General features: G+C 31.1%; 3 protein-coding genes across 11 annotated transcripts; all 3 read right to left on the bottom strand.

The window, feature by feature from the left end:
- Positions 1-2308: 2308 nt before the first annotated feature.
- LOC127068863 (coatomer subunit zeta-1) lies at positions 2309-3931 on the bottom strand. 6 transcript variants are annotated; one of them, XM_051005217.1, is made up of 6 exons: positions 3812-3931; positions 3080-3325; positions 2871-3004; positions 2719-2809; positions 2575-2583; positions 2309-2479 (listed from the first exon to the last, which is right to left on the bottom strand). In XM_051005217.1, exons 1-6 carry the CDS (start codon positions 3827-3829, stop codon positions 2432-2434), a joined length of 546 nt encoding a protein of 181 aa, XP_050861174.1. In that variant the 5' UTR covers positions 3830-3931; the 3' UTR covers positions 2309-2431. The 6 variants fall into 6 exon arrangements, with proteins under 6 accessions (XP_050861174.1, XP_050861164.1, XP_050861202.1 ...); XM_051005207.1 differs by lacking the exon at positions 3812-3931 and adding an exon at positions 3620-3800; XM_051005245.1 differs by lacking the exon at positions 3812-3931 and adding an exon at positions 3697-3743.
- A 153-nt stretch (positions 3932-4084) lies between these two features.
- Positions 4085-6800, bottom strand: LOC127068857 (sulfide:quinone oxidoreductase, mitochondrial). Of its 2 annotated transcripts, none has more exons than XM_051005183.1 (9): positions 6593-6800; positions 6198-6312; positions 6016-6127; positions 5703-5927; positions 5389-5589; positions 5096-5305; positions 4829-5015; positions 4492-4738; positions 4085-4408 (listed from the first exon to the last, which is right to left on the bottom strand). In XM_051005183.1, exons 2-9 carry the CDS (start codon positions 6308-6310, stop codon positions 4342-4344), a joined length of 1362 nt encoding a protein of 453 aa, XP_050861140.1. In that variant the 5' UTR covers positions 6311-6312; positions 6593-6800; the 3' UTR covers positions 4085-4341. The 2 variants fall into 2 exon arrangements, with proteins under 2 accessions (XP_050861140.1, XP_050861130.1); XM_051005173.1 differs by having other exon boundaries at positions 6623-6800.
- A 471-nt stretch (positions 6801-7271) lies between these two features.
- LOC127068764 (cyclin-T-like) lies at positions 7272-27300 on the bottom strand. 3 transcript variants are annotated; one of them, XM_051005086.1, is made up of 9 exons: positions 26988-27300; positions 24389-24599; positions 24156-24279; positions 24024-24069; positions 22306-22396; positions 21959-22156; positions 15620-21829; positions 12395-15573; positions 11120-12113 (listed from the first exon to the last, which is right to left on the bottom strand). In XM_051005086.1, exons 1-7 carry the CDS (start codon positions 27131-27133, stop codon positions 18245-18247), a joined length of 4401 nt encoding a protein of 1466 aa, XP_050861043.1. In that variant the 5' UTR covers positions 27134-27300; the 3' UTR covers positions 11120-12113; positions 12395-15573; positions 15620-18244. The 3 variants fall into 3 exon arrangements, with proteins under 3 accessions (XP_050861045.1, XP_050861043.1, XP_050861044.1); XM_051005088.1 differs by lacking the exon at positions 12395-15573 and having other exon boundaries at positions 7272-12113; positions 18827-21829; XM_051005087.1 differs by lacking the exon at positions 12395-15573 and having other exon boundaries at positions 17520-21829.
- Between the last annotated feature and the right edge of the window lie 97 nt (positions 27301-27397).

Raw genomic sequence — 27397 nt, 5'->3', positions numbered from 1 at the left:
GAATACAATCCACGAAAGAGAGAAATTCTGTCGAATTATGAAGAAAAGTCAGGAAACGACAAGAAAAGGAAATTTTTATTCGTTGATATTTCTACAAGAAAAAGAAAAAGGAAAAAAAGGAAAAAAAAGGAAAAAAAAGAAGAAAAAAATAAGAAACGAATTACGTCATAAGATACTTAAACAAACTTAACCCGCCATAGAAAAAAGAGGATAAAAAAATCAAACAGTTCCCTCCAATTCTACCGGATTCTTTGATTTATGAGGGGCAAATCTTAGAAAGATGTACTTCTTTTCAAGCTGAAATGGTCTCGGAGTTAAAATGAGAAGCTAACCGACAGAAATTCTTCTGTAAATGCGTTTCGTTGCGGTTTTATGAGCGCGTATAGGAGAGTTTTCGTTGTGACGGGAACTTCAATAGACATTATTTATAATTTTGACATACCATGGACCTTGAAATGAAGTTCCTCAAAACGAACTTTCTAATCGGCTACTGAGCGTTCAATTACTTGCTTTCTTCTTTTTTCTTCGGGAGATGAAATCTTTCAGCTCCCAACCGACATTTGCATTATATTAAAGTGAGTCATAAATTTCCCGTGAGTTTCTAAAGAATGGTTCAGAGATTTGAAAAATTAAATTCGAAATCATTTCAATTTAGCTTTGAATAGTCTTGTAAAGTATAAATGAATGGTTTCATTCGTACGGTACAGCGATTAATACCAAACGCCCACTATCGAAGCGTGGTCACGTGCTGACATATGGGCTAAAAGGCTTTCCTAGCGTCCATCCAGTCGTCTTTCCTGCGGGGGTGGTAAATAGGGTGTCATCGTGTTAAATGGCCCTGATGCTCCCATATCCATTCATGCGGTGTGCTTCTCCTGAATCTAACCGAGGCCAATTCTTGTGGCTAATTTCCACCGTTTATACGTTTAATTGCTTTCGCCAGCCACCTGGACCACTGGTAGCCGCAAGATGTTAGAAGCGATTCCATTTTACAGGCTCTCCAGCGTATATACGGGGTTTATTGATTTACGAGAACGATTCCATGCGAGGGAGAAATTCTATGTGTGAAGGGTATCCATTACATTCCAAGAGTGTGCAAGAGTGCGAGCGTTTCTAAACATTATTATTCTCTTCTTCCTCTCGCTCTTCTCGCCAAGATAAAATCCTATCTATCATTCGTCTTTCTCTAGATATATTTATACCCGATGAAGTTCGAGGGACGAATTTCAAATTAACGAGTTATCTCGTAAGGGAGGTGAGAAGGGATGGAGATCGAATACGCTTCGTGTCAGAATGTCGTCGCTATCAACGTCCTGTTTGTCTTTCAGGTGACATGGCCATAAATCGCGGCATCGACGGACCGTTGGTAAAAAAAGCAAAAAAAAGTGAGCAATGGGTAGAGACGAGGTGTGCTCGCACTCGACTCTCTTGCAATCTCCAGGAAAATGAACGCCATAAATAAGCTCGGCCGGCCAATAATTCCGTCGCGATCGTACAACAAGAGTTTTTCATCGTCGATGGCAAAAGGGTGCCGGTGCTGATGCTGGTGTTTGTGTTTGTATTTCTCTGATAGCGGCTGGTAGTAGGGGTAAAGGGAGGGGTGAAAACGAGAGATTGCCGAGAGTTTGCTCGGTGAAGAGGGAGGAAGACGAGGAGGAAAAAGGAGAGGGAGAAAGAGGAGGGTGGACGGAATGTTAGAGAAGCTAGCGTGTTTCGTAATCAAATCTAAAATTCCCAGCGTGGAAGAACCCGATGAAAGAGTAACCAACGGGTACGATCGAATCGACACCAGCCGTGTCACATGACTCCAAATAACCGGCCAATGTCCTTCGGCTTCTCTACGAAGAACCTTCTATACGTGTTTCCATACCCCTCCTGCCATCCTTGCATCAATCTTTAGATTTCCCCCGAGATTACGGAAAAATTCGTGCGCTTCTCTTTTGCGAGTACGTTTTTACAGCGGTATCTCAATTATGCGAACATCCGTGGTAGAGCATGGGATTATTCAAAGTATGATATTCTTTATCTATTTATAAAGGATTTTCAAATGCCTCATTCATGACATTTCTTTCTCAAAGGAAATTCTAAATTTATCTAGTGTATATAAAAATCATTTCCTCGTGAAAATCGAAATTTTTAATTGTTTGAAAATATAATTTTATCGGGAATTAGGAGAGAGAGAGATAGAGAAATTTAACTAAAATTTAATATTTATTTCCGTTCAATATTTGAGTATTTGTAAATAAAATAATATTCTCTTTTTTAGCCAGTTTTAGAATGTAGATTGGTTAAAATCTTAAAGAGTAGATAATGAAACCAAATTGGTCATTTATTTACGGTTGTTTTTATAATATGCAACAGCATTTTGTGATAATATTTATAAAATTTTGATGACTGTAAAAATAATATTGCAGTAAAGTATACAAATAATTTATTTTAATAATGACCACTTCAGCTGCTCCTTTGCCGATTGCAATACCTAGAACAAAAGAGAAGACTTAAAAAATAATGAAACGTACCAGGAAGAAAGAAATGCTATAACCCAATTATTCCCAAGAATTACTGAAGACTTACAATCAGGGACTGTTCGAAGAAGGAAGAACGATGCGTGAACACAAAATAAAGAAATCGGAAATATTTCTATCCTCTCGATTAACGAAGATATATCTAACATTTGTTAATTCGTTTAAATGAATGAAACACATAATTGAGTATTACCTGTGCAACTGTTTGTTCTCCAAGTGGTATATCGTCGGTCCTTAGTGCTACCCTTTGAACAACGCTAGTAGCATCAGCATCTAAAATAATCCTAAAAAAAATTTATATTTTAGACGCATTATAGAGTCACAAATGTATTTCTACATACATACCCTCCATCACAAATTTCATCCATTGCTAGCATTACTATATCTAAGCTGTCCAATACTGCTCTTTTCTCAACATTTTTTCTAAGAATCTGACTTACAGAATCATATAAACAATTGAGAACGCTCATCAGAATCAACTGAAATATATTTTCATATTAGTAAAAATTATTTTATTTAGAAATTAAATTATTTCTATAAAAAATATTATTTACCTCATTTTCATGAGAACTTCCCATAACATAGAAAAATAAATCTACATTACTTCTATAAACACAAGTTAAACCATCCAGCATAATAATTTCGGCATTGGCTCGGTGAGTTTTATTGAAAAGATTCTTTTCAAATGCTTTCTGTTCTTTTGGTGTTGGGAATATGTTTTTATCATAATATTTAGCAAGAATTCTATTGCCATCATTATCAAGAATAGCCATACCTTTTACGGTATATAACGTTGGTTCCTGAAATAGTAATTTTTAACAATATTATTGATAAAACATAGTTTGTAGAGTAAAATTCATTTTAACTACAAACAATTTAGTTAGTAGTTTAATATATATCCACAATTATTATATTAAATTATGTTTGAAAAACAATTATATATTATCATAAACCCAGCTATCATACATCAAGACATCCCTATGAAATAAGTCATCACAATATTATTTAAAAAATTATTGATGATAGTGACATAAAAAATATTAAAGAAATAACCAAATTAACCAATTAATTATAAACGCAAATAATAATCATACACATTTGTAAAGATCATTTTCTACAACACTGTACGGCATTGCAGCGAGGTTATGTTGAGTAGACTTCGATGACCCACCCCGATTCATGATCTCGACCGAACAAGACGACACTTTTAGCGAAACTAAATAGCAATGAAATGAATGTTTATATAAGATACGCAAAAAATATCAATGTTATTTAACACAACCTACCAATAACTGACCATTCATGTTTACGTTTAATTTGACGTGTCAAATGTGCCAACATAAATTATATCAGACCATACTACGCGATTCAATACCATTATCGTGGCGCGCAAATTTAAAAAATCATTCAGCGAGACATTTGTATACAATAGTATAAATACATATTGCTTTATAAGATAAAGATGAAAAATATATTATTTACATTACCTATATATACATACATATATATATGTGCGTATGTGTATGTCTGTGTGTGTACAATATCTATATATATATATATAACATTAAGAATAAAATATTTTATTAACTGTTTCACATAATATTTCACATAATATTCTGTACAATATATTACAATCTTAGGATCAAAATATAAACATCTAAAAGTTTTTATTTTTTTTCGATAATGTAAAAATATAAGAATGATATAATTTATATATACACATAATAAAATATTGATTTTTTTTTTAAATTATCGTGTCACGTATAAAAATCCTTGACTATCATCTACTAGTACCTACTATTATTACTATATAATTTTATGTCGTCTTAGATTTCATAAAACTTGTACATTTTCTGAAAAATTCAGGACCATTCCATAGACCTCTAAAATGATATAAAATAATTAAAGAAAATAACTTTTTTTTAATTTATATAAGAAAAGGCTACATAAATTATAAAATACATACTTTAACATAAGATTCCAATATATAAATGGGAAGAAATATTTTTTTAGTAAAAACATAAAATATAGTTCTTTGGATTGATCTATAGGAAACGTTTCCATAGGTTGTAATTTATAATCAAATTCAGCCATTATACATTTACTTTGTCCAGTTACTAGTGGACAAGAAGCATATCCTGTATATACCATTGTCATTGGTTTACCAGCTAAGTCATCAATGATATTCTTATAAAGAACCTTTGCCTGAGCAGCTATAAATAGCAAATTATATAAATTTCTAGTTCAATTTTTTTGCTAGTTAGTCATGTAATATACAAATAATTATATTATTTATTCATTACCTACTGCTGCCATAGTTTTAGAATTGGGTGCATTCAAACAATCGCCTATACCATATATATTAGAATATTTAACATGTTTTAATGTAGCAGGATCTACAGATAAAAATCCACTTTTATCTGTCAATTTAGAATGACTTTTTAAAACATCTGGAGGTCCCATAGGAGGACATACATGTAGCAATGAGTACTGTGAATATAAATATCAATATACAATGTGAGTATTTAAATTACACAATATATTGTACATAATAGTATTAAAGTACTCACTCTCATTGTACTAGTTTGATCTGGAGTATCTAAGTTCTCAAATGTTGCTTCCTGCTTACCTACATCTATTTTTACAAGATTTGTTCTTGTATTAACAATAATGTTTCTGTTATTGCATACATGCCAAAGAGCATCTGCATATTTTTTAACACCAAAAATGACAGGTAAGGATGTATTATAAACCACTTCTATGTTGTCACGTACATTCGTCTAAAATAAATAAAACAAATGGTTTTTATAATTCACTTATGTACATTTGACATTTTTGTAAATTAAGGATTGTATGAATGTACTTTTCGAAAATAGTCTTCAGCGAGATAAGCAATTTTTTGTGGTGCACCTGGACATTTGACAGGAGTATTTGGAAATGTAAATATAGCTGTACCATCCTTAGTCTTTTTAATTTTATTAAATACATATGGTACAGTGTCAGATCCATAAATAGAACAAACTTGTGATTCTACATTTTGAAGGCCATCTTTTAAACCAGGTAACTATATTAAATTATTAACTATATTAAAAATATTATAGAAATCAGATATATATTTATATAATGGAAAATAAAAAGATATGCAATTGTAATAAAGAGAAATAATTATTTACTTACTTGATCCCAATTAATTTGTAGCCCTAATGCAACAATTAAAATATCATATTGCACTATATCACCATTATTTGTAGTAATCTGACTATTTTCAGGATCAAAATCAAGTACACTATCTTTTATCCACTTTGCATTTTGTGGAAGTACACTCTTCATTGGCTTTTTTGAATAATTGTATGAGCCAATGCCACCACCGACTAAAGTAAAAAGTGGTTGATAATAATGAACCTACATAATAGTTGTACAAACATAATAACTAAGTTCCATAAAATAATCATATTTATTAAATAGATTATAATATAATCATTATTCTTACTTCTTTTGGTTCAACTATTATAATTTGATCAGACGATCCTTTTAACTTTCTTGCAAATTTTGCTGCCATAGTACAACCACCAGTACCACCACCAACTACCAATATTTTGCAACTATAAATAGATTATAATTGTAAATGAACATAATTACAATTAAAAGACTAATCATAAACTGTCTACTTACGAATGATGAACTTGTCTATGCATGTTTTTAATAAATAAGCTTTTAGAAGATAAGAAGAAATTGTGACTCATTGTAAGAGATGTATATAAACTCATGCTTTTTATATAACTCATCTCTGAAATGAATAAAATAAAACAGAATATATTATTTATAATAATATATCAGAATTGCAAAGATTTATACTCTATATAAAACTTAATGAGCTAAAAGAAAAAGGATATATTGCACAATATATATATAAAAGTTCAGAAAGATATAATTATATTATATATGATATAGTACTTCTGGAATGTTTTGTAATATTTTTTATTTTCCAAAATAGTTAATCATATTTTGTAAATTGTACATACTGATATTATCATAAAAATATTGTTATATTTATTACCATTCATTACCTGAATCTTTTATTTGATATAAAAACTTACGCGTTTATCTTATCAAATTCATGAGAACAAAATATTTCTATCCTTTTTTGATTACCACAATGTTCTATGTTTCTTTATTCGACGAATTATTTGTTAAATGATGTTATTATAATACACATTCAACATTTCCCACTTCTAATAATCACAAGTCAATAAAATAAAACATAAAAATATATATATCTACCTTTTATAACTTGTCGTAATTCTTTTGAAGTGTTAAAAACTTCCGTTTGATTTCGTCAAGCTAATCGCAAAGAACTACGCACGTAGTTGCCACCATGTTGCCAAGTAGCGAATTAGCGCGAAATTTAAGTGACAACAAAAAAACGAATGTTACACTACTTTGCGTCAGTATTGAAAATTCTTATTTTTTTTTCAATCGTCTATTCATTCATATTTATTTAATCTTCTGGTCTAATATACGTTTTATCTAATCACATTCATTTAATCTTCTAGACTAATATAATAAAAAAAAGAACTGTTTCGCCATTCAATGATTTTCCATGAAGTTGACAATCATATTTCTGAGAAAATTTTATTAAAAATTTTCATTACTCCAATATAGCTTACTTTCTAAAACTATTATAAATTATTTTTTTTTCGAACTTAAAATAATTGGAAAGGAGAAATAATAAAGACAATTAATATATCATATTTTTAGTTATTTTGTTGTTGCTCTCTTTATTAAGGATAACTTTCTAACGCCGTCCTGAATTAGTAGGCAAGCTTAGCTCGTTTCCAAGTATTCCTAAACGTAATATCTTTCATTTTTTTAAAACGAAATTCTCACAATAGATACAGAAAACTTATTTATTCAGGAGCACTTGAAATAGAAAAGAAATATATACATATATATATATGTATATATATATATATATATATATATATATATATATATATAACTTAATTTGAAGTTTTACTTGAGAAAAATGATATAAGTGAATGTTCGATACTTTAAATTAAATAGCATTCCTCTATCTTCATTTTTTTTCATAAAAATAGAACTTATTCTATAAGAATACAATTAAAAACTGTTTATTTCAGTTTTGATATTTTGTAGTTACGATCTCATATCGAAGAGATTGATGAATTTTCGTCATTCGACAAAAATTCACGTGGTTTTCTCTTCAATAGATGATTCATCACCACTCCTAAAGGAAAACAGAAACAAATCTTTCTAAATAATAATAATAAACAATGAACTTTTAATTTACTTTTCTTTTCTCCGATTAGCGAGAGCAATTAGTAAAGAAATAAAATTCACTTATTATAGAAATTCGAACTCTTCATCAATATGAATAACGTGACGAACAGAACAAAGATATTCAATTTTTATGATAATCGGAAGGAGGAATACTCGCATACACGATTTAAAGTGAACCGTACGAACTGTATGCTCGTATCTTCGCAACTGAGGTTTTTTCCAAACCCGAACGTCTTTTCAATGACGCCGAGTTTCATCGAGCTTGGTAGGAGTGTCGAGCTGAATGGGGGAAAAAGTGGAAGGGGGAGATGCGCGAGCAAATACGCGCGAAATACAAATGCACGACTTGCGAACGATAATTAGTAAGATATATATATATACATACATACATACATATATATATATATATATATATTCTCCTCCAATCGTCGCTCCTTCTTCTTCTAACTTCTTATATACTAAAGTTTATATACATCACGGACGTAGGTTATTATTCCCTTGGCTCTTTCGCGTTCGTTTTTTTTAAATTTTATTCTCATCGTTATATGCTCCTCGAACATGGAAAAACTAAAGGTTTTTTAAAGAAAGAAAGAAAAAACAATTAAAACTTTCCTGTTTTGTCGAGAAGCAATGGGATTTTCAATATTTTTTTTTTATTTTTATTGTTATTATTTAAATTATTATTAGTATTTATTTATTATTAATATTAATATTATTATTATTATTTCGGGAAAACACTGCCGATAATGCCATCGATCGAATCTCGTCATTTCTCATATCGCTGTCATTTTTCAACACCGACTCGCGATACGATTTTCCTTATTATTTCTCGCTGCCTCAGCGACGTATGTACGCTTTACATTAAACATTATCTATTAATTAAAAACGATTAGCAATAAACGTCACTTCTATCGTACAAGAACAAAAAGCTGAAACTTCAAGAAATACACATTTTTATGAAGTAAATGTTGAAGTTGATTCGAAAATTATATATTTTCGAAAAAAATCCATTTACAATGCACATTTGCTCTTTTTTTTTTGTTTATATTTTGCATATTTTTTGTGTAAACTTTTTTTCATTCAACTTTGTTCCGAAATTTTTTTCTTTTTTTTTTTTTCTTTTCTTCTTCAATTGTGCTTATATCGCATAGAAATCCACGCTCTGTCTGAAATGTAAAAGTTTTTTTCATTTTTCATATTAATATTAATTGAAAATGAAAAATATTCTTGCGTTTGGAAAAAATGGCCGACGCGTATTTTATCGCGCCGAGAACAAGAAAGCGTTTACTGCTAATATATATTTATATAATATATGTTTATAATTGTTCGCTAAAGGAACGCTTTAAAGGCATATTACTTTATCGATATAATGTTCGAACATATAATACATTCGATCGTAATGAACAACGAACATAGCTTTTCCTCTTCTCAGTGATCGTTCGTACTTTGTCATTCGGTGCGGTTTTGATATGCACAGCGAGAGAAAAGATGTGCAAAGGATGAGAGAATGAGATTGATTGGTTTTATATGTAGAATATATAAAAGAAGGAAAAAACAAAAACAAGATAAATCAAAAAATTAAATCATTTTTAAACACATTGGGATCGTTGGTCGAATAACATGAATTCTTCATCTAACAGAAAAAAAAGAAAGATTGGAAATATCATTTATCTTATATATTTTCAAAAGTGTGACCTCGAATAATCGAGACGTATGTATATGTATATACGAAAATTAAGGTCTATTACACGATCGTTTCTCTCTCAGCAAGCGTTATTACACATTTTCTGTGTTCTCTGTGTATACGGTGTAATGCGTTCGTGTTAACATCGTGTATCAGTGTTATACATTTGGTTTATTTTGGCATACAAAATAATTTTATTTACAGTCTGACAATAATATTAATTATTTATCGATAGTCTTTTATACTAAGTGGCGATAGTATAATCGAATTACTTATTACATTATGCAGTTACGGCTATTTACATCAACAAAAGAAAAAAAATTAAAAAAAAAATAAAGACACGAATAAATACCTCTTGGACGTGGTTCAAGTTTACCTCGTGTGCTTACTCATTGACCAACTACGGATCGTTTCGTCGACAGGGACATTTATGTTCTCAAAAGGAGTTAAGGTTCTGTGAAGGGATTAAACTATGCGGCACGCTGCTAACAACTGTAAATGCACGATCTGTAAAAAGAGCCGTACTACAATCTAAAATATACTTCTAAATATATAAAACACTTGTGTATATCACGCTTTCCGAAGAAAATAAAAAGTCAATTTAAGTGAACGTGAGACACACGCAATACGTATTTTTCATCTATCCCTTCCAGAACTTGTATTAAATTATTAAAAACAAATGAGAGAAAGAAAAAAGCAGAAAAACGTTCAATATAATTGATCTAAGGAACTTCGAAATTCTTTTATCAAAAATGTCCTCATGCAACGAATCGATCGATAATCGATTTGATCGTTGAGAATAAAGCACAAAATGTTTAACGCTCTTGCAAATAATTATGCAAGATAGAATTATATAGAATTACTATAGATATATTTATATATATATATGTATATAGACAGAAGGATAGGAAGAAAAATAGATATAGGAACAAAGATGAGAGAAGGTGAAGTGAAAAGAGGCTGAAGCTATTTTGTTAGTTTACAAGACGCAACCTTGACGCAAACAGTTTCACAATACAGCTTTACAATATTGCAATAGTCACTAAATGACGACTAAGCAAATTAAGATATTCTTGTATTATTTGTCCGCTGATGTTTAAACTAATGATTTATTGTTCTTTATAATCTGTCGTTTTTATATATATATATATATTTATATAAATATATATATATATATAAAAGTCCAACGATTCAATGTTCTGATAGAAATAAGGAGATTTTTATGAATTAAATCGTACATAAAAAATACAATAAATATAGTAAAAAAATAAGCAAACAGACGAATAGTACAAGTAATATCCACAATTATTTATCAAAGCAGAGTTGACTGCAATTGTGAAAACCATAGATGCGTTTCAGCTTCATTGGCAACCTCATAATCATTGAAAAAGTTCAATGAATTCAATGATCAAAAATGAGGAACTAAGAATATAATGTAAATGAAAATAGAAGAGCGAGAGAGAGAGAGAGAGAGAGAGAGAGAGAGAGAGAGAGAGAGAGAGAGAGAGAGAGAGAGAGAGATAGATAGATAGATAGATAGATAGATAGATAGATAGATAGATAGATAGATAGATACAAAGATAGATACAAAGATAGATAGATAGATAGAGGGAGGGAGGGAGGGGAAGAGACAGAGAAATAGAGATAGAGAATCCGTTCGCAAAAAAAAAGGTCTGCGGACTGGAACGAAGTAAAGCCGCTTTCTCTTATTTACCTATCGCGATCTAAATCGACCTGAGTGAGAATATCTTTTTCTTTTTTCTCCTTATTTCCCTCAAAATGTTTCTATTTAATATTTCGAAAGAAGCATCCCTCTTACGAATCAAAATTCGATTTACGTTAAACTTTGGCTAACGTAAGAGTTTACTAGTCTCTACACGTCCTTTTCGTTTGTGTAAGCGTCATATATCTTTGTTTTCTTTCGTTTGGGATGAAAATGTGAGAAAGATAATTAAAAATATAATTAAAAAAAGAAAAAAAAGAAAAAAATTAAAAAACACTGTTGCATGTAGAAGAGCAAAATGAAAGAAGAACAAAACCACCAACACCGACAGGACACGAAACGACGATATGAATGAAAAAAACTTTCTCTTCTCTTTTTATACGAGTTTGTCGCACATTCAAAATCGATTGACAAGAAATCGATTTTCTTTTTCTCGTAGTTTTGTTTCGATAACGTCATCATCTTCGTCGTCATCGTCGTCGTCGCTTTCGTCGTCATCGCCGTCGTCGTCGGCGTCATCGTCGTCGTTGAAGCCTCGAAGTATCTTTTATCGTAGACTTTCAGGTGCATCGGGAGTTGTCTCTTCGATTGGTGGGAATATAACAAATAGAATGACTTCCGAGGTGGACGCACATCAATCAGGGCACTTCTTCGACGAATATATATGTGTGTGTGTGTATATATATATATATATATATATATATATATATATATATGGATGTATATATATATATATATATATATAGATATATATATCCTAAATTATTATGTCGGCTTACTGATGCCGTTTTATCCGGATATCTTGATACTACGTAGCGTGGGATTGTTGACTTTGTGACACTTTGCTGGTACTCTTGTGATGACTGGACGTGTGCCTTTCCTAAAATCAATAATGAACAATGAGATATGGATCTATCGATCTATAATCGGATAATCGATAACTCGCTATTCTTATCAAATATTTTTACAAGAGAAGAGCAGGTATCTTTTAAAAGATTATATCCCAGTATTTACGCGAAGAAAAAAATAAAAAATAAATAAATAAGTGAATAAATATATAAATAAATAAATAAATGATTAATGAAAAAGACAGTTCTATTAACTCGTCTATGTTTCATTTTCTGTACTTTAAGTTTCGAATATACGAAAGATTTCTCTTACAATACTGAAACTATAATTCAACTGCACGAGATCACATTGTGCTAAAGCATTGTATTACGATGAAGTGAACGGATGATGAAGAAGCAATCTTTAGAAAGAAGTCATCAAATATATAGCATAGAAATGCGCATTGATTTACCTAAAGAAACAGTGGGAGTATCGGGAGAGAGGGAGGAGAAAGAGGGGGGAGGGGGGGAGAGAGGGAAGAGAGAAAGAGTAAGAGAGAGGAAGAGGGAGGAAGAAGGAGAGATAAAGAGGAGACTAAATACAACGTCGCTTACTATAAAGTGTAGGATTAAATAGAAGGGAGGGCATACGGAGGAAAACTATTATGCGTCATGCTGTGCACAATAATACGATATAGGCGCATACACTTATAGAACATGCACGTGCATAATTATACAAATATATGTATATATACATACATATATACATACATATAACGAAAGGAAAACACAAAGAAATAAATGTTTAAAAAATATTTCTGTAGTTTAACCTTCACCAAACAAGCATCAAATGAAACGACGACAGGATAGCCTAATAACTTAATCCTCGTAAAACACGTATTCTTCTCGAATATATATATATATATATATATATATATATATATATATTAGTGTGTGTGTTTCTGTTTAAGTATGTATATAGTATATATGCGTGTATATGACATATAATGAAAGTTTTACATTTCATATGACGTTCCTATATCATAAATTAAAGCAGTGATATGTTAGTACATAAAGAAATGCGGCGATACGATGTGCGATATTATTATGGTATTATGTGAAGAAAGAGACAAAATAATTACTAAGGTACGTTTCGTTTTCACAGAACGTTTATTTCCGTTGTTTTTATATATATATATATATATATATATATATATATATATATGTATGTATATATATATATATTTGTGTGTGTTTTTTATTACTATTCTTGGTCAAACACATGACGCATACGATCCCTGCTGTGCGTCGTCTAATGGGTCAATCCTATCGAGGAGATCCATAATAATTAATAATTCCATTTCCGTGTGATAAAATATAATATATATTCGAAAAGGAATAGGCCGCATTATATATTTTCTTTTATTTGGTTTTTGTTTTTTTTTCTTTTATTATTATTATTATTATTATTATTATTATTGTTATTGTTATTATTATTATTATTATTATTATTATTAATTTCGATTATATCTAAGTACTGAAATTGTTCATTTGTATAATTGTGGTAACGTTAACAATTATTTTCAACGCAATCAATGCCTATAAATGATTTTGCAAGCGCGATGCACGATCTTAAAAAGAAAACAGATAACATACGCGGCAAGTAAAAAAATTTATACATTGTGTACATATTTGACGCACTTGTTTGTTTGTTTTTTTTTTTGTGTATTTCCGCATTTATACATTTTTTTTTACTAAAATTCTCTCCCATCAATCTCCTTAACATTTACATTTTTGCTATTTTTTTACTTTTTTTTTATTTTATTTATATCATTCATGTCAAGCATCGCTCACACGCGTGAGTGGATACGCGCGCCTATATTGTTTGTATTTTTTTTTTGTTTAACCTATTTTATCAATTTCTTTATTATTTATTTATTTATTTATGGGTTATATCCCTTTCTCCCTTTCTCTCTCTCTCTCTCTCTCTCTCTCTCTCTCTCTCTCTCGCTCATTCTTTCGTTTTCTTATACTCCATATAGTCAAAGAATACAAAAGCTACATAGAATTACCTTAGCAATTATTTTGTCTTCCCGTACCGTAACGTAGTACCTGCCACGAGTGCACAATTTTTAAATAACGCATAATTTTTATTCTTCTAAATATATCTCTTCATATCTTCCTTTTATATAAGATTTTACGATACCTTTCAGCTGTATACACTATGAACACACATTCGAATTAAACAAGAATTAACGCTCATGTTATAATAAGCTTTAATCAATTAAGAAAGAATAGAACGATCCGTAGATATTTCTCTTTCATGAATACAAACATTGTTATGTAACTTATATACATAAGAAATATTATAATGTAATGAATTGTGTAATCAAAGGGAAAATAATGTTCTTTCGTCTTTTGAATGATATTTTAGATATTCTACTATCTACACTATTTCGAGATGTATACTATTATTCTATTCTTTCCAAAAAGATTTAGCCTTTTTCAACTTCCAGATTATTTTGCGCATGTAAAACTTATACACAGAAACGATAAGAGAAAAATAAAAACGTCTATTTACTAGTACATGTGCCCATCAAAAATAGTTTCTCGCTCCATGCAAAACCCAATTTATTTTATACTTTTATTATTTTTTTTTGTCTTTCTTTTTCTTTTGAAAACTTGCAAAGCATTCTTTTTTTAATGGTAATTTGCATGGAAAAAAAGAAATAATCACTATGATCATAATGATTTCACAAATAGAACGCGTATACTTCTACTAGCATAATAGTGCGAAAGCAATTTATATCGCTATAATAATTACAGTTATGTCACAGCAAGAAATTGGTTTCTTTCTTTTTTTACATTAATGATAATCGTGTCACAATATTATTATAATCCAAATGATCTGTAAATGTGCATATAGGCACATTATTCTGTATAGTATAAACGCATTTTCAGTCAATAATATAAATGCATAATATATATTACTATATATATATATATATATATATATATATATATATATATATATATATATAATTCATATATTAAGCATATTATTCGATTCATTCCCATTCTCTCTCTCTCATTCTCTCTATCTCTTTCATTCCCACCCCCTTTTTTTACTTATGCACTCTGACTTTCATTCTCTCTTTCTCTCTCTCTCTCTTTCTTTCTCTATACATTCCTGAGTTAATATTTGTTCTATCAGTACTCTTTGTGTTCCATTGCATGTACAGCTTAGAACGCGAGTAATCAAAATAATATGACAAACTCTCCTCATCTTAAATGAATTGAGAAAATAAATAAAATTAATACGGTTGCTACATTGCTACGATTAATCAATAATTACAAATCAAAAAACCATTGTACGAATAAAATATACAATATGAAATTTATACACAATCCTATTACTATATTTATTAATTTCATATTTCATTAATTGGCAAATTAATTTCGCGCGTAAATTTTTATCAATAATTTTAGTCAAAAATTTTTCCAACACTTAGTCTATATATATATATATATATATATATATATATATATATATATATACATATATATATATATCGCATAAACTTTCCTTTCCCGTATGGTTAAATATATTTAGACAAATATAAAGTGTACTTAGCCGAGCAATTAAACACTCTGATAATAAAGACTTAATTGCAATTATAGAAACTTCTTTCTATTAAACAAAACAGGTAGATAATATAAGGATAAATTTCTAATACACCCACTATCCTGTTCTGACTGCCTAACTCTTACTTCTTAAAATTGTTTAAAACACTTAAATATATAAATCGTATCTTCTTACGAAAAAGACGATAATCAGTCCAAGTATTAAATTTACAATGATACACACGTATTAAATCATTATAATTGGTGCAGCAGATAATGGTAAAAGGAAGAATCTAATGGAAATAAAAAATGAGAAAAAAAAGCTGCATTAGAAAATAACTAAGTACGAAAAAAAATTATCATGTCATTATACTACTGACTTTTTTAGAATCTTTACGATCTAAGGCATCTATATGCTTGTATGCGTGTATATGTATGTATATATATATAGACACACACACGCGCGCGCGCGTTTCTCGGGTGATATTACATATTAATAATCTCATTGTACTAATTGTGATGTTTGTTTATATGCATTTTCCTCTTTCCTATTACAATAAAAATGTTCTTAGAAATCCTTTTATATGATACAATGGGAAGGGGAAAAAAAAGAATTATATAACTTTACAAATAATTTCTTAAATTATTGGTTATTATCTTCTTTACAAATTAATTGCAAATGATTTTTTTTTAACTTTCAATAAAGAGTAACTCAAATATATCTTTTCACTAAGAATAACTGAAATAATAAATATAAATTAATACGATGAATAAATCTTCTGTATCTGTATAATTTGCCATTGAATAGGCATATAAAAAACTTGAATAAATTGTTAGATCAGATAAAAAATTGTAACTTGTTTAGAATATTGAAGCTTTCCAACGATTACTTAATTATTTACTAATTTACTCTTGGTAGTTTTCATCACACATACCGTTTATATAATTTTTTATAAACAATTGATAGAAAAATTATCTAATTCGTTTTTTTACATTGAAAGTACTAGTTATTACACGATAATGTATTTCTTAGAACATTCTTGTTCTAAGAACATCTTGCTTCATGATCCTTTGCCAGCAAAGGAAAGTATTCAATAAGCAAAGTTAATATTATGTTTAAGTCAAATATCTTCGCAACAATAAGCTCGTAAGCTCTTTTTGATTCACTTTCATCGATATCTTGCTATATTTCCTCAAAAATATAAATATCAATAAGAAATTAAGGAAAGCTTAATTATTCCTTGTTTTCATTATTTTAATATATATTAATCCCTTATCAACTTTACCAAACTTCAAAAAAAGAAAAAGAATTAAGCACAAAATGAAAAAACGTGTAATATAACTTTCCTCTCTGGTATCTGGCAGTGTTTGGTATGTTTTAAATTTTATAACTTTTGCTACTCCTTTCTTAAAAAAAAAAGAAAAGAAAATAATAATAATAATAATAATAATAATAATAATAATAATAATAATAATAATAATAATAATAATAACAATAAAGGAGAAAAAAGAAAAAGAAAATCTAAACTAACAACATCAATCCGACAATTTGAAGTTAAGTTACAAATAAAAGTAAATATTTGTATCACTTCAATTAGTTTACTATTTTTAGGACTAACAAATAGTCTGTCGACATAGAGAAATAAATTTTTTGCTGTAAAATATTTTGGGAAAAATTTAAAAGCCTAGCCGAGAATTTTCTTCTCTCAAGGAACATTGTCTTTGCAATGAAAAAACCTTTAAAAGGTCATAGTCTTCATATGTTCATAAATTCGTAGTAAATTAATATTCATATTCGCTAGATTTCTTTAAATCTTTCAACAAAATTAAAATACCTTTTCACACACATTTGTCGTTGTCTTCCTATTGTTGTCATCGTCTTCTGAATGATTATCTTCAGGTTGAATAATAATCATTTCGTATATACTTTAATGAAGTCATATGCTTGCAAAGTACTCTAAAAAGATATGCTACAGGTACAAAGGTGGAAAGATAGATGTGGTAATATATAACAAAGGTAAAAGATATCGTACGATGCCATGCTGCTACATCTACCATTCACAAACTTTAGGAGTCCAGGGATAACAGAGGCAAGTAGAAAATTCACTTCTTCCGTAAAAAAATGACAGAGAGTTTACTTCTACAAAATAATCAACCACTCTTCTCCTATCCGTGCTATGTCGAAGCAAGAATCGTATTCACTCTCTACATACTTATAGATTTATAATCTAAAAATAATCAATTAAACTTAATAAACATTCTGTGTCATAGTATACCCTAACCTAATGTGATGTAAAAATAATATTAGATATTTATCGACATGAAATAAAAAAAAATTGGCTAATAGGTATTCTCTTAGATTTGATAATGAATAATATACATACACTGTACGAATTATAAAAGAGATATATACAAAAGATTCTCCGAACCTTTGATTAAAAAGTTTGCTGACAAGCACGGATAACGGATCGGAGAGATAGTTCTTTTTTTCATAAATTAAGCACTACTTCGTGAGCTACGTATTAAATCTACTACAAAAAAAAATTGAGTGCAGTCGCAACTACTCTGGGGGTGGGGGTGGGGGTGGAGAAGAACTCGGGGGTGGTCCGGTAGGCAACGGAGGCGGTTTGTCAGTTTCTTGCTGAGTAGACACGCCCGACTGATGAGTCGGTCGTACAATCATAACGGGACTTCGACGTACATTGGGAGGTAATGAGGGTGGTGGAACGGACGTATCGATGGCGCCATCCGGTGTCATTATGACATTGCCCGCCGGATACATGGAGTACTGCTGCTGATATTGTTGATAATAACTCATAGCAGGGTCATACATGTATCCGGTAGCAGCGGCGGCAGCGGCGGCGGCGGCGGCGGCAGGATTGTATATCGAGGGCGGTGGAAAATTGGTGAAGTTAGCAAAATATGAATCAGCCTGGGCGACGTGAGTAGCCCTGTTGTAGGCTGTATCAGTTCTATTAGATGACGAAGGATGATTAGAGGAATGATGGACATTGATATTACTATAGGTATCCTGCTGATAATAGCCGTCACGTTGACCGGCTATATTGAAATTGCCAGCCGATCCTGATGGTGGTAGCCCGCGCTTGATATACTGGCGGCCGCCTCTGCCGCCTCCACGTACCTTGTTATTGCTGCCTGAACTATAGTGCCTGCCGTTCTGCCTTTCCCCAGGACGATGTTGACTGTAACCACCGGCGGCCATCGATGAGATCTGCTGTGACTGATGTTGTTGTTGTTGTTGTTGGTGTTGCTGTTGTTGTTGTTGTTGTTGTTGTTGCTGCTGCTGCTGCTGCTGCTGCTGATGGTGATGATAGTGATGATGGTGTTGCTGTTGTTGTTGTTGCTGTTGCTTTTTCGTCGGCGGAACCACGTTCGACGTACTCTCGTTGACATCGATTCTTTCTCTTTTTCGACCATCACCCGAATAGTCCGGTACACTAGCGATCGTCGAAGCGCTTGTCGTCGTTACCGGTACGCTACCTGTTGAACTTCTCCAGATCGCGTCCGTTCGAATTTTCATTTTTAACGGTGCCTGTGGCACCGGTTGAGCCTGCGTACTCGGTACATTTTCCGCACTCTTCAATCGATCTTTTAAAATTTTCAACTTCAAACCGGTACTTTGAGGTGATTTATTTTTCTCAGGTATGACGACAGTACCGCCACTGGTAACAGTCGTTTCACCACTGAGATTTAATTTCTCTTTAGGTATTGTTATCTTGATCGGTGCAGCCGGTAACGTCTCCTCATTTTTCTCCTTGTCTTTTTCACGATGCCTCTCCTTGTCCTTATCTTTGTGTTTGTGTTTGTGTTTTTCTTTATTTTTCTCCTTATCTTTATGTTTGTGTTTTTCTTTTTTCTTTTTCTTTTCACTCTTATGATGCTCCGTTCTCTTCTCTTCGACCACTATCGGCACTGTTGGCTGTACTGTTGTTGGTACGGTCTGAACTATTCCATCTGTATTATTTTGTACCGGAGCAGATAGAACACTAATATCGACCGTTGAAACTACAGACGTTTCATTCATTGATGAAGGCAGTGTCATGCACTGTGTTTGTACTGCTAATTGGCTATCAGGAAGTAACAATGAATGAGAAGTTATAGGTTGTTGGTGTTGATGCGAGTGTTGATGTTGATGTTGCAGTGTCTGTGACTGTACTTGTAATTGCATCTGTGCTTGCTGCTGCTGCGGCAACTGTTGCGACTGCTGTTGTTGCTCTTGCTGAACAACTTGCTCCTGATGCGCTTGTTGTGATGTTATTTGACTACTAAATTGCTGCATTCCTTGCAATAAAGATGGCAACGGAGCTAAAGGTTCCTGCAATAGAGCACTTATACTTTGAGCCGATTTCATTGGTGACAAATATTCCATTTGCACTGGTTGTTGTTGAGCCTCGACGCCTGTGTCCAACCCATTTGTAACCATACTACCAAAACGAGAAATCACAGGTTCCGGTTCAAACGGTTTGATTAATTCTGGAGGTTGCAAATCGCTAGCCACTGAAGTACTTCTACCATTTGACGAAGGATTATCTCTAATTGGTTGGATAAGCTCTGGTACTCTACCAAGCATCTTCATGGCCTCTAAACTTGACGTATCTTCTATCTTCATTTTCAACTGGGGCTCGTTTTCACTAGAACTTGTAGTCCGATGCCTTTTATGAGATATCGTTGATGCATCGCTAGCTGAACGTTTCATTGACATCGAATCAGTTTGTTGTAAACCTGGCGGACTCGCGAATGGTGACACCAAATTAAGACCAGTTAGTGTCTCTGGTGCACGTTCTTTAGGAACTTTAACAGCCGAAGGTGGCGTTTTTTGTTTCGATTTAGGCCTCTGAGAGTGAGACTCCCGACTGGTTTGCACTTTTTCCGGACTAAACAATGATTTGTGCTTGGTCGTTGGCGTTTGTAACAAATTTTGTTGTTGTTCGATCAATTCGTCGTGTCGCGGACGTTTTTCAGCTTTTGGATCGTCTATATTATTTAAAGACGTTAAACACGAGGATTGAGAATTTCCATTCTTAATAGAATCTTTTAACGTTTGTGGAACACCATAAGCAGAATGCTGATTTATCGTGGGCTTAGAAGATATGCTTTTTTGTGAGATTTGTGGCAGAGAAGACGCGAGGGCCGTCGGAGATTTTTCTTGAGAAAATGCGTTTTGAGATATAGAGATCGGTTTCATATCACTTATAAACGCACTGGTGCTTCCTTGTGGTTTATCCGGTTGACTATATTTACCATGATAAGATTGTTTCTGTATATTGGCAGCATGTTGTACATCCAATGCTGGTTTTGGAAATGGTAAAGGTTTTTCTATAAGTTTACGTACTTCTTCACATCTCTGTTCCAAAGTATCAGATTTCCGCTGTCTATCTCTCGACGAATCAGGATATTTGTTATATGTTTTTTGTTCTCCATCTTTCCTGTGATCTACAGCTTTATGCCTTGGATCATAGACTCTTTTGTCATGAGATTGATGTTTTCCATCCATTGTGCTTAACCTTTGTAAATTATGGTTGTTATTGCTGAGATTGTCTGGCAATGTAGCAACATCAGATCTGTGTGATGTAATATCTGGTAAAGTGTTGTCTACATTTACATCCTTTGTTTGATGTATCGTATGACCATGAGAATGCACCGTACTACTAGTTGAACTACTACTAGAATTGTATTCCCTTTGTATCCTTTGTCTACTAGGATCACGATTGGGTTCTCGCGGCTGGTTGCCTGTAGAATGCCTTTGTGGTACTGGTTGACTAACTTTCATCTCTTGTCTATGATGATGATTATGATGTAATGTAGTTTTTTGCCCCGGTGGCACGGAATGCTTATTAGGTATATTTGTTCCGGACACAGGTTTATGATGATGCGAATGATGCTTATTAATGTCAACTGCATGACTTTGAACACTTGTAACTGGAGTTGTTGCTTTTTCTCTTTCTAAACGTTCACGTTCTTTTTTCTCTCGATATTCACGATAATCAGCAGGTGGTCTTGTGTTTGTTGGAGGAAGTTGTTTCTTTTCTTCCTGTTTTTCTGTATGATGCGGCCGATTAGAATGAAATGTTGGCCCTCCGTCTGCCGCCGATGCTGGAGATTGAACTTTTCGTGGTTCAGCATCCTGTAAAAACATCAAATATTTTATTGGAATATGCTCACTTGGAAGAAACAAATTTTTTATAATAGCATACGATTTCAGAAAACAATTTCTTTTATTTACAATATTAGATTATTGTATAGAAATACTCACAAATGGCGAATTTGGCAAACTTGGGTGATTGATACTCGGGCTTTGATTAGCAGAAATGCTCATTATTTTCCTTTTTAATCTCGACGGACATTTGTCGAATATATGTAGAAATTCTGCTGTAAGTTGTTGTAGTAGTTCTGAAGTTACTGTTCTATCAACGTACCAAAACCAATGTTTTCCTTCATTACTCTGAGGTATCTGTAATAAAAGATAACAATATAGTATTTCACATTTTTTCATTATATGAAAATGTGTAGTTATTTTGTACGAAGTATACTTATCATCATAAATGACCAAAAATAGATGATAAAAATAAAACAATATAGGAATTTGTAGTACATTATTACCTCCCAATTGGACCATTTACATGCTAAATGGATGCAGAAACAGGCAACTACTGTGGGTTTGTATTGTAGACACATCGTTGTTAAGTGTAAGCTGAAAAAAAATAATATTGCAAATTATTTCAGTAATATTATTTTTCTAAGAAATAATTTTCTAATAAGATGTTATAAACAAGAACATTTTATTTTTATATTAAAAAAATAAAAACTTAGAACAATATTAACTGTGTTAAAAACTATACATCTTAGTTGAAAGTTATTTATAATTAGAACAAGAAATTTTTAGTGACAATCTACCTTTTCTGGTGTCACAAAATATTATATTAAAAAAGAAAAGAGAAAAATAATCAACACAGTACATATTGTAATCTATGTTCCTATTCTTCTACTTTACACTCCACTCTGTCAGAATAAATTATGCCATGATATAACATGTGTACATATGTATGCACACTATAAAATAAATATGTCATATAAATTAAATTGATATATAACATGGTACAATATTATACATTTGTTATAAAATTATAATAATCTAATGAATGAAAATATTTATTATTATCTTTTAATCTTTAGATTTCATCATATATCTGTTATATATATTAATACAAAAAAATATATCTATTGCAAATCTCAAATCTCCACAAATGTTAAGTTATTTGTTATGTGTAATTATAGTTATAACATATTTAATTTTTGGTTATATCAAATTACTAAATATTATTATGTAGTCATATATACACTTTGCTCACGATTTTCATGCACTATTTTGTACAAATGCATTTGCATGTATAAAAAGAAAAATTTTATATGTTATAATTTAATACTTTTATGCCCGCACATTTCGTTCAAAAATTTTTACGTAGTCACAATCGCTTTTCGTAGTCATTTATAGTATAATTATAATATACTTATTGAAAAAAAAACCATTGAATCTATCACTTAAATTTTATCATATAATCTCAAAATAGACGAACATCAAATCTACGATCAAATTATTTTTATAATACCGTCTAAAATTGATAATGTGAAGTTACATCTACCTTATGCCAGCTGACAACATCTGGCTGAGTGAAGTCACTTTTATGTGACAGCGGACGACAAAATGTTAAAAAAAATAGCACTTGACATTAAGAATATTTAATTTACCTTTACATAAAAATCCACATCGTGAACTTAGTTTATGATATGAACCTCATTTTGTTTTGGCATAGATTTTCTTTAAAGTCAGACATTATCACGACTGTAACGCAACATTCCCACCTAAAGATACTAACTAATCTGTATTTTTCAAATAATTTTGAAATCAAATAAAATAAAATATACACAGTCAAAATGAATTAATTTGTTAAAAATTATATAGATATTACATAGAAAAAAAATTAATTATATAAAAATAAACTATCATCTTTTATTTCATAATTATACTTTTATACCTTTATTGAATTATATTTTCAATAAATGTAATATTAAATAATTTTAGTTGATTATAGAATGTTTTCTTACTTTTTTTCCTAAAGTTACCTGATACTAAAAATCATTTTCAAAGATTAGTAGTATATTATGCTTCCAGATATATTTACATTCAAAGAAAATATTTATAGGCCAGAATGATTGCGTCAGTAGCTATTGCCTGACAATTTTAATATGAAAATATGTTTCTTGTCAACATCTATATCATCTCTAACAGTAAAAGATACTACAAAATAATGTGTATCCACCTGTTAGATGCCATGAAGTATGACGTCTGGGCTAAGTCCTTGCTCGCTAAAAAATAATAACAACCATTTATTAATTCAAATATAAATCAACTTAAAATATGATTCACTTATAAAATATAAACATACACTTACCTTTAACCAGTTGACAACACCTGACAACGTGTGTGTGGGGATGATCAATGGCAACATCAAACCCCAATGTCTGTAGTAGGACATTTTCATTAAATACCAAATCTTGAGCTTGTTCAAGGTATTGCTGCAATAAAATCATACTTGTTATTAGAAAAATATATAAAAAATACAAAGAGAGCGTCAATAGAATGAACATATTACTATTTATTTAGGTAAAAAATTTTAATACCTACCTCAGACCTGATGTCAGGTGGCGGCTGATCTCTGTGTAAACACATATGTGCCATTTTGATAACATGTTCAAGTTTGCGTGGTTGTTCTTCTACTTTCGCTGCTAGAAAAAGGGCTGCTGCAGCAATTGAATTCCGGTGGAAATGTGACAGCGAATGGAACACGTAGAACCTGTGCATGTAGACTATTGCTGTGTTGATGCATAATTGTGTACTATACATCAATAGTTAAGGAAAATTCTTTTGTGATGGTAATTCCTAGATAAATTAAACTTTTGATTATAGATTACGGTTATTATGAGTTATAAACACATCAATTTTTATTAATCTCAATTAAAAGCTTGCAACAGAGAAATATTACAATATCAAGGACCATATGTGTAGTACCAACCAATAACATCTAAGTACATGAAAATATAAGTATACAGATAATAATATATAGGTAATAGTATATAAGTACATGTAAGTTTAATATAAAAGTAATAAATATAGAACAAATTGTGTGAAAAATCATATCAAATTACTATGCTTCTAGAAAAATCAATGAAAATGAGAAAATCTTTAATTTTATATACCATTATTGACCAGAAGAAGATATTGATAACTTTATCAAATTTATATAAGATTAATATATTAGAAATACAAAATCATATAAGGCTTTTAATTAATTTAATATAATAACATCTAAAAAATAAATGTCATTGGAATTTACTTTTTATATATTTAAAAGGATGATTTAACCAAAAATTATGAAACTAATTTTATATATAAATTATTGCATTATATTAAATCATAGCAATAAAAAATAGAATAATTGTTTATATTAAGAATAATTTATTTAATTTATATATTACATTTTAAATATTTCAAGTTATTTTAGCAGTTAGTGATAATATGTTTTTATCTAATCTATACAAATCTAAAAAATTATAAGGTACTCTTGAAGAAATTTAAAAATATAAGGTAATCAATATTCTGGATGCTTAGAACTTCTTAAATTTTTTATTATGTACATATTTGATTTCATCAATAAAGAGATTTATAAGACATAAGCAGTAATACATAAACATTTTTAACAAAAATATATATAAAGGCATTTACCATCATATTTTATAAAGATTAGAAAATAATACAGTTATACTGAAATGTAAATAAAAAACCATAGTTTAGATATTTAATTTGATACTGTTTTGTATACATCAAATATTAATATAATACATTACTTAAGAGTCAAACGATATATATAACAAGTTAGACGATACAGAATGTAAATTTTTTTTTATAGAAAATAATGCTTAACATCAATATATAAACAGAAGATTGTTGTAAAAGATAACACAATGTTTAATCCATTGTATCAATCTAAACAAAAACTTAACACAAAATATTTCAGATCTAGAACAATCCTACAAAAAAATTTTGATATAAAAGATAATTTTTTACATGTGACATTTTATATAATTAGAGAAGTATCCAGAGTACTGTTTTCAATTCTACCTTAAAAATCAAAATATTTATATCTTTATCATTTGTATCTATTATTAAATGAAACCTAATAGATTATGTGGTTTAAATATAAAAAAGTAATCTCATTTTCATCATTCATCTAGACGCATAGTTTAATTTCTTTAGAGCATTAAAATTTCCTACATTTTTTTCAATAAATTGTACAAACACATGCGATGTACCTTAATGAAATTCCTATTTAAACATATAAATTCCATTGATGCGGAAGATAAACAGTAATACAAAATTGAATGAGTAGCAATTGATATTGATATCGAAGAAACATTAAATTGTTAGCATTAAGCTTTACGATCATAATAAAAAGAATTAGAGAAACTATTTGATTGTCAAACCTACATATATTAAAAAGTTTGCTCGACTAGATGGCAAAGGAAGCGATATATCTTGCCGATCCTTCTCGTATCTCAAAGGCAAGCAAAACTGCAACTGTGGTAGGATAGAAAATAAGAAACCCATACTTGCATAAGGATAAAACAGCAGAAAACTTGTCTTTGGTTGGTACTACTGTCAAACTTGGTCCAGGCAAACAATGTAAATTTCAATGTGACCCTGTTTTATGCCCTTGTTTTAAATTTCACACGGGCAATTCGATCATCGGGCAAACTCGATGATATAATTCGCGTGGTAACCACGATCGTGCACAGATTGATATTCCGCACATAATGAGGAGAAAAAACAAAATAAACGTCTCGTGAGAGGTGTGTGACGCAGGAAACTTCAATATGGGGAAACGTAGACGACGACGCGTGACCTCCGCGCTCTCGCACGTCACACATGTTTATAACACGTCGCATTTCGCGACTTCGTGGAATTCTCGAGAGGGGAAAGAAACAGTTCCGTCGCATTCATTATACATTGAGTAGACCGACGTAATATTAACGCCTCGCGATAAGAAATTAACATGAACTTTAATGATTACTAAAAATGATAAGAGAAAATTCGTAGGCAGAGAAAAAATCGAAAAAAAGGCATGAGATGCAAGTAAACCGATAGGACAAAACCATACGCATAAAGACGAGGGGGACGCGGTACGGGGGGAACGAAAAAGCACACTCATATTTGATATAAAGGATACACCACGAGTCGCTGTCCCATGTCCTGGATGAAATTCGCCGCCTGCTGCCTGTAACTTAGTTCTTTATCCGCGTCGATGCCGCATCTTCTGCTCGGCGTGTTTATAAGCTGTTCTTTTGTAAAGTACCATTTTTCGTCAGCCGCCATTTATATGTACACACAACTCGGGCACTAAAGCGATGCACACTTCACGGCGTTCGCTCACTCGCGCGGCAGATGAGCCAACGGCGTCGACGTTCGCGTCTCGCCGTAACGTTGATATATCGAAAGTACTGCGAGCGATACGCCGACAACTTCGCGTCACGCACGAATTGGAAGAACGGACTGACGCATAGGCGTCGATATGTGAAATTCGAATGCTGATGCTACTACCGTCGTCATTACCACCACCGCCGCCACTACTATCACTAC

This window comes from Vespula vulgaris, chromosome 1, assembly GCF_905475345.1.
Source record: "Vespula vulgaris chromosome 1, iyVesVulg1.1, whole genome shotgun sequence".
NCBI classification, from domain to species: Eukaryota; Metazoa; Arthropoda; class Insecta; order Hymenoptera; family Vespidae; genus Vespula; species Vespula vulgaris.
This window is presented reverse-complemented; position numbering and strand designations above follow the sequence as displayed.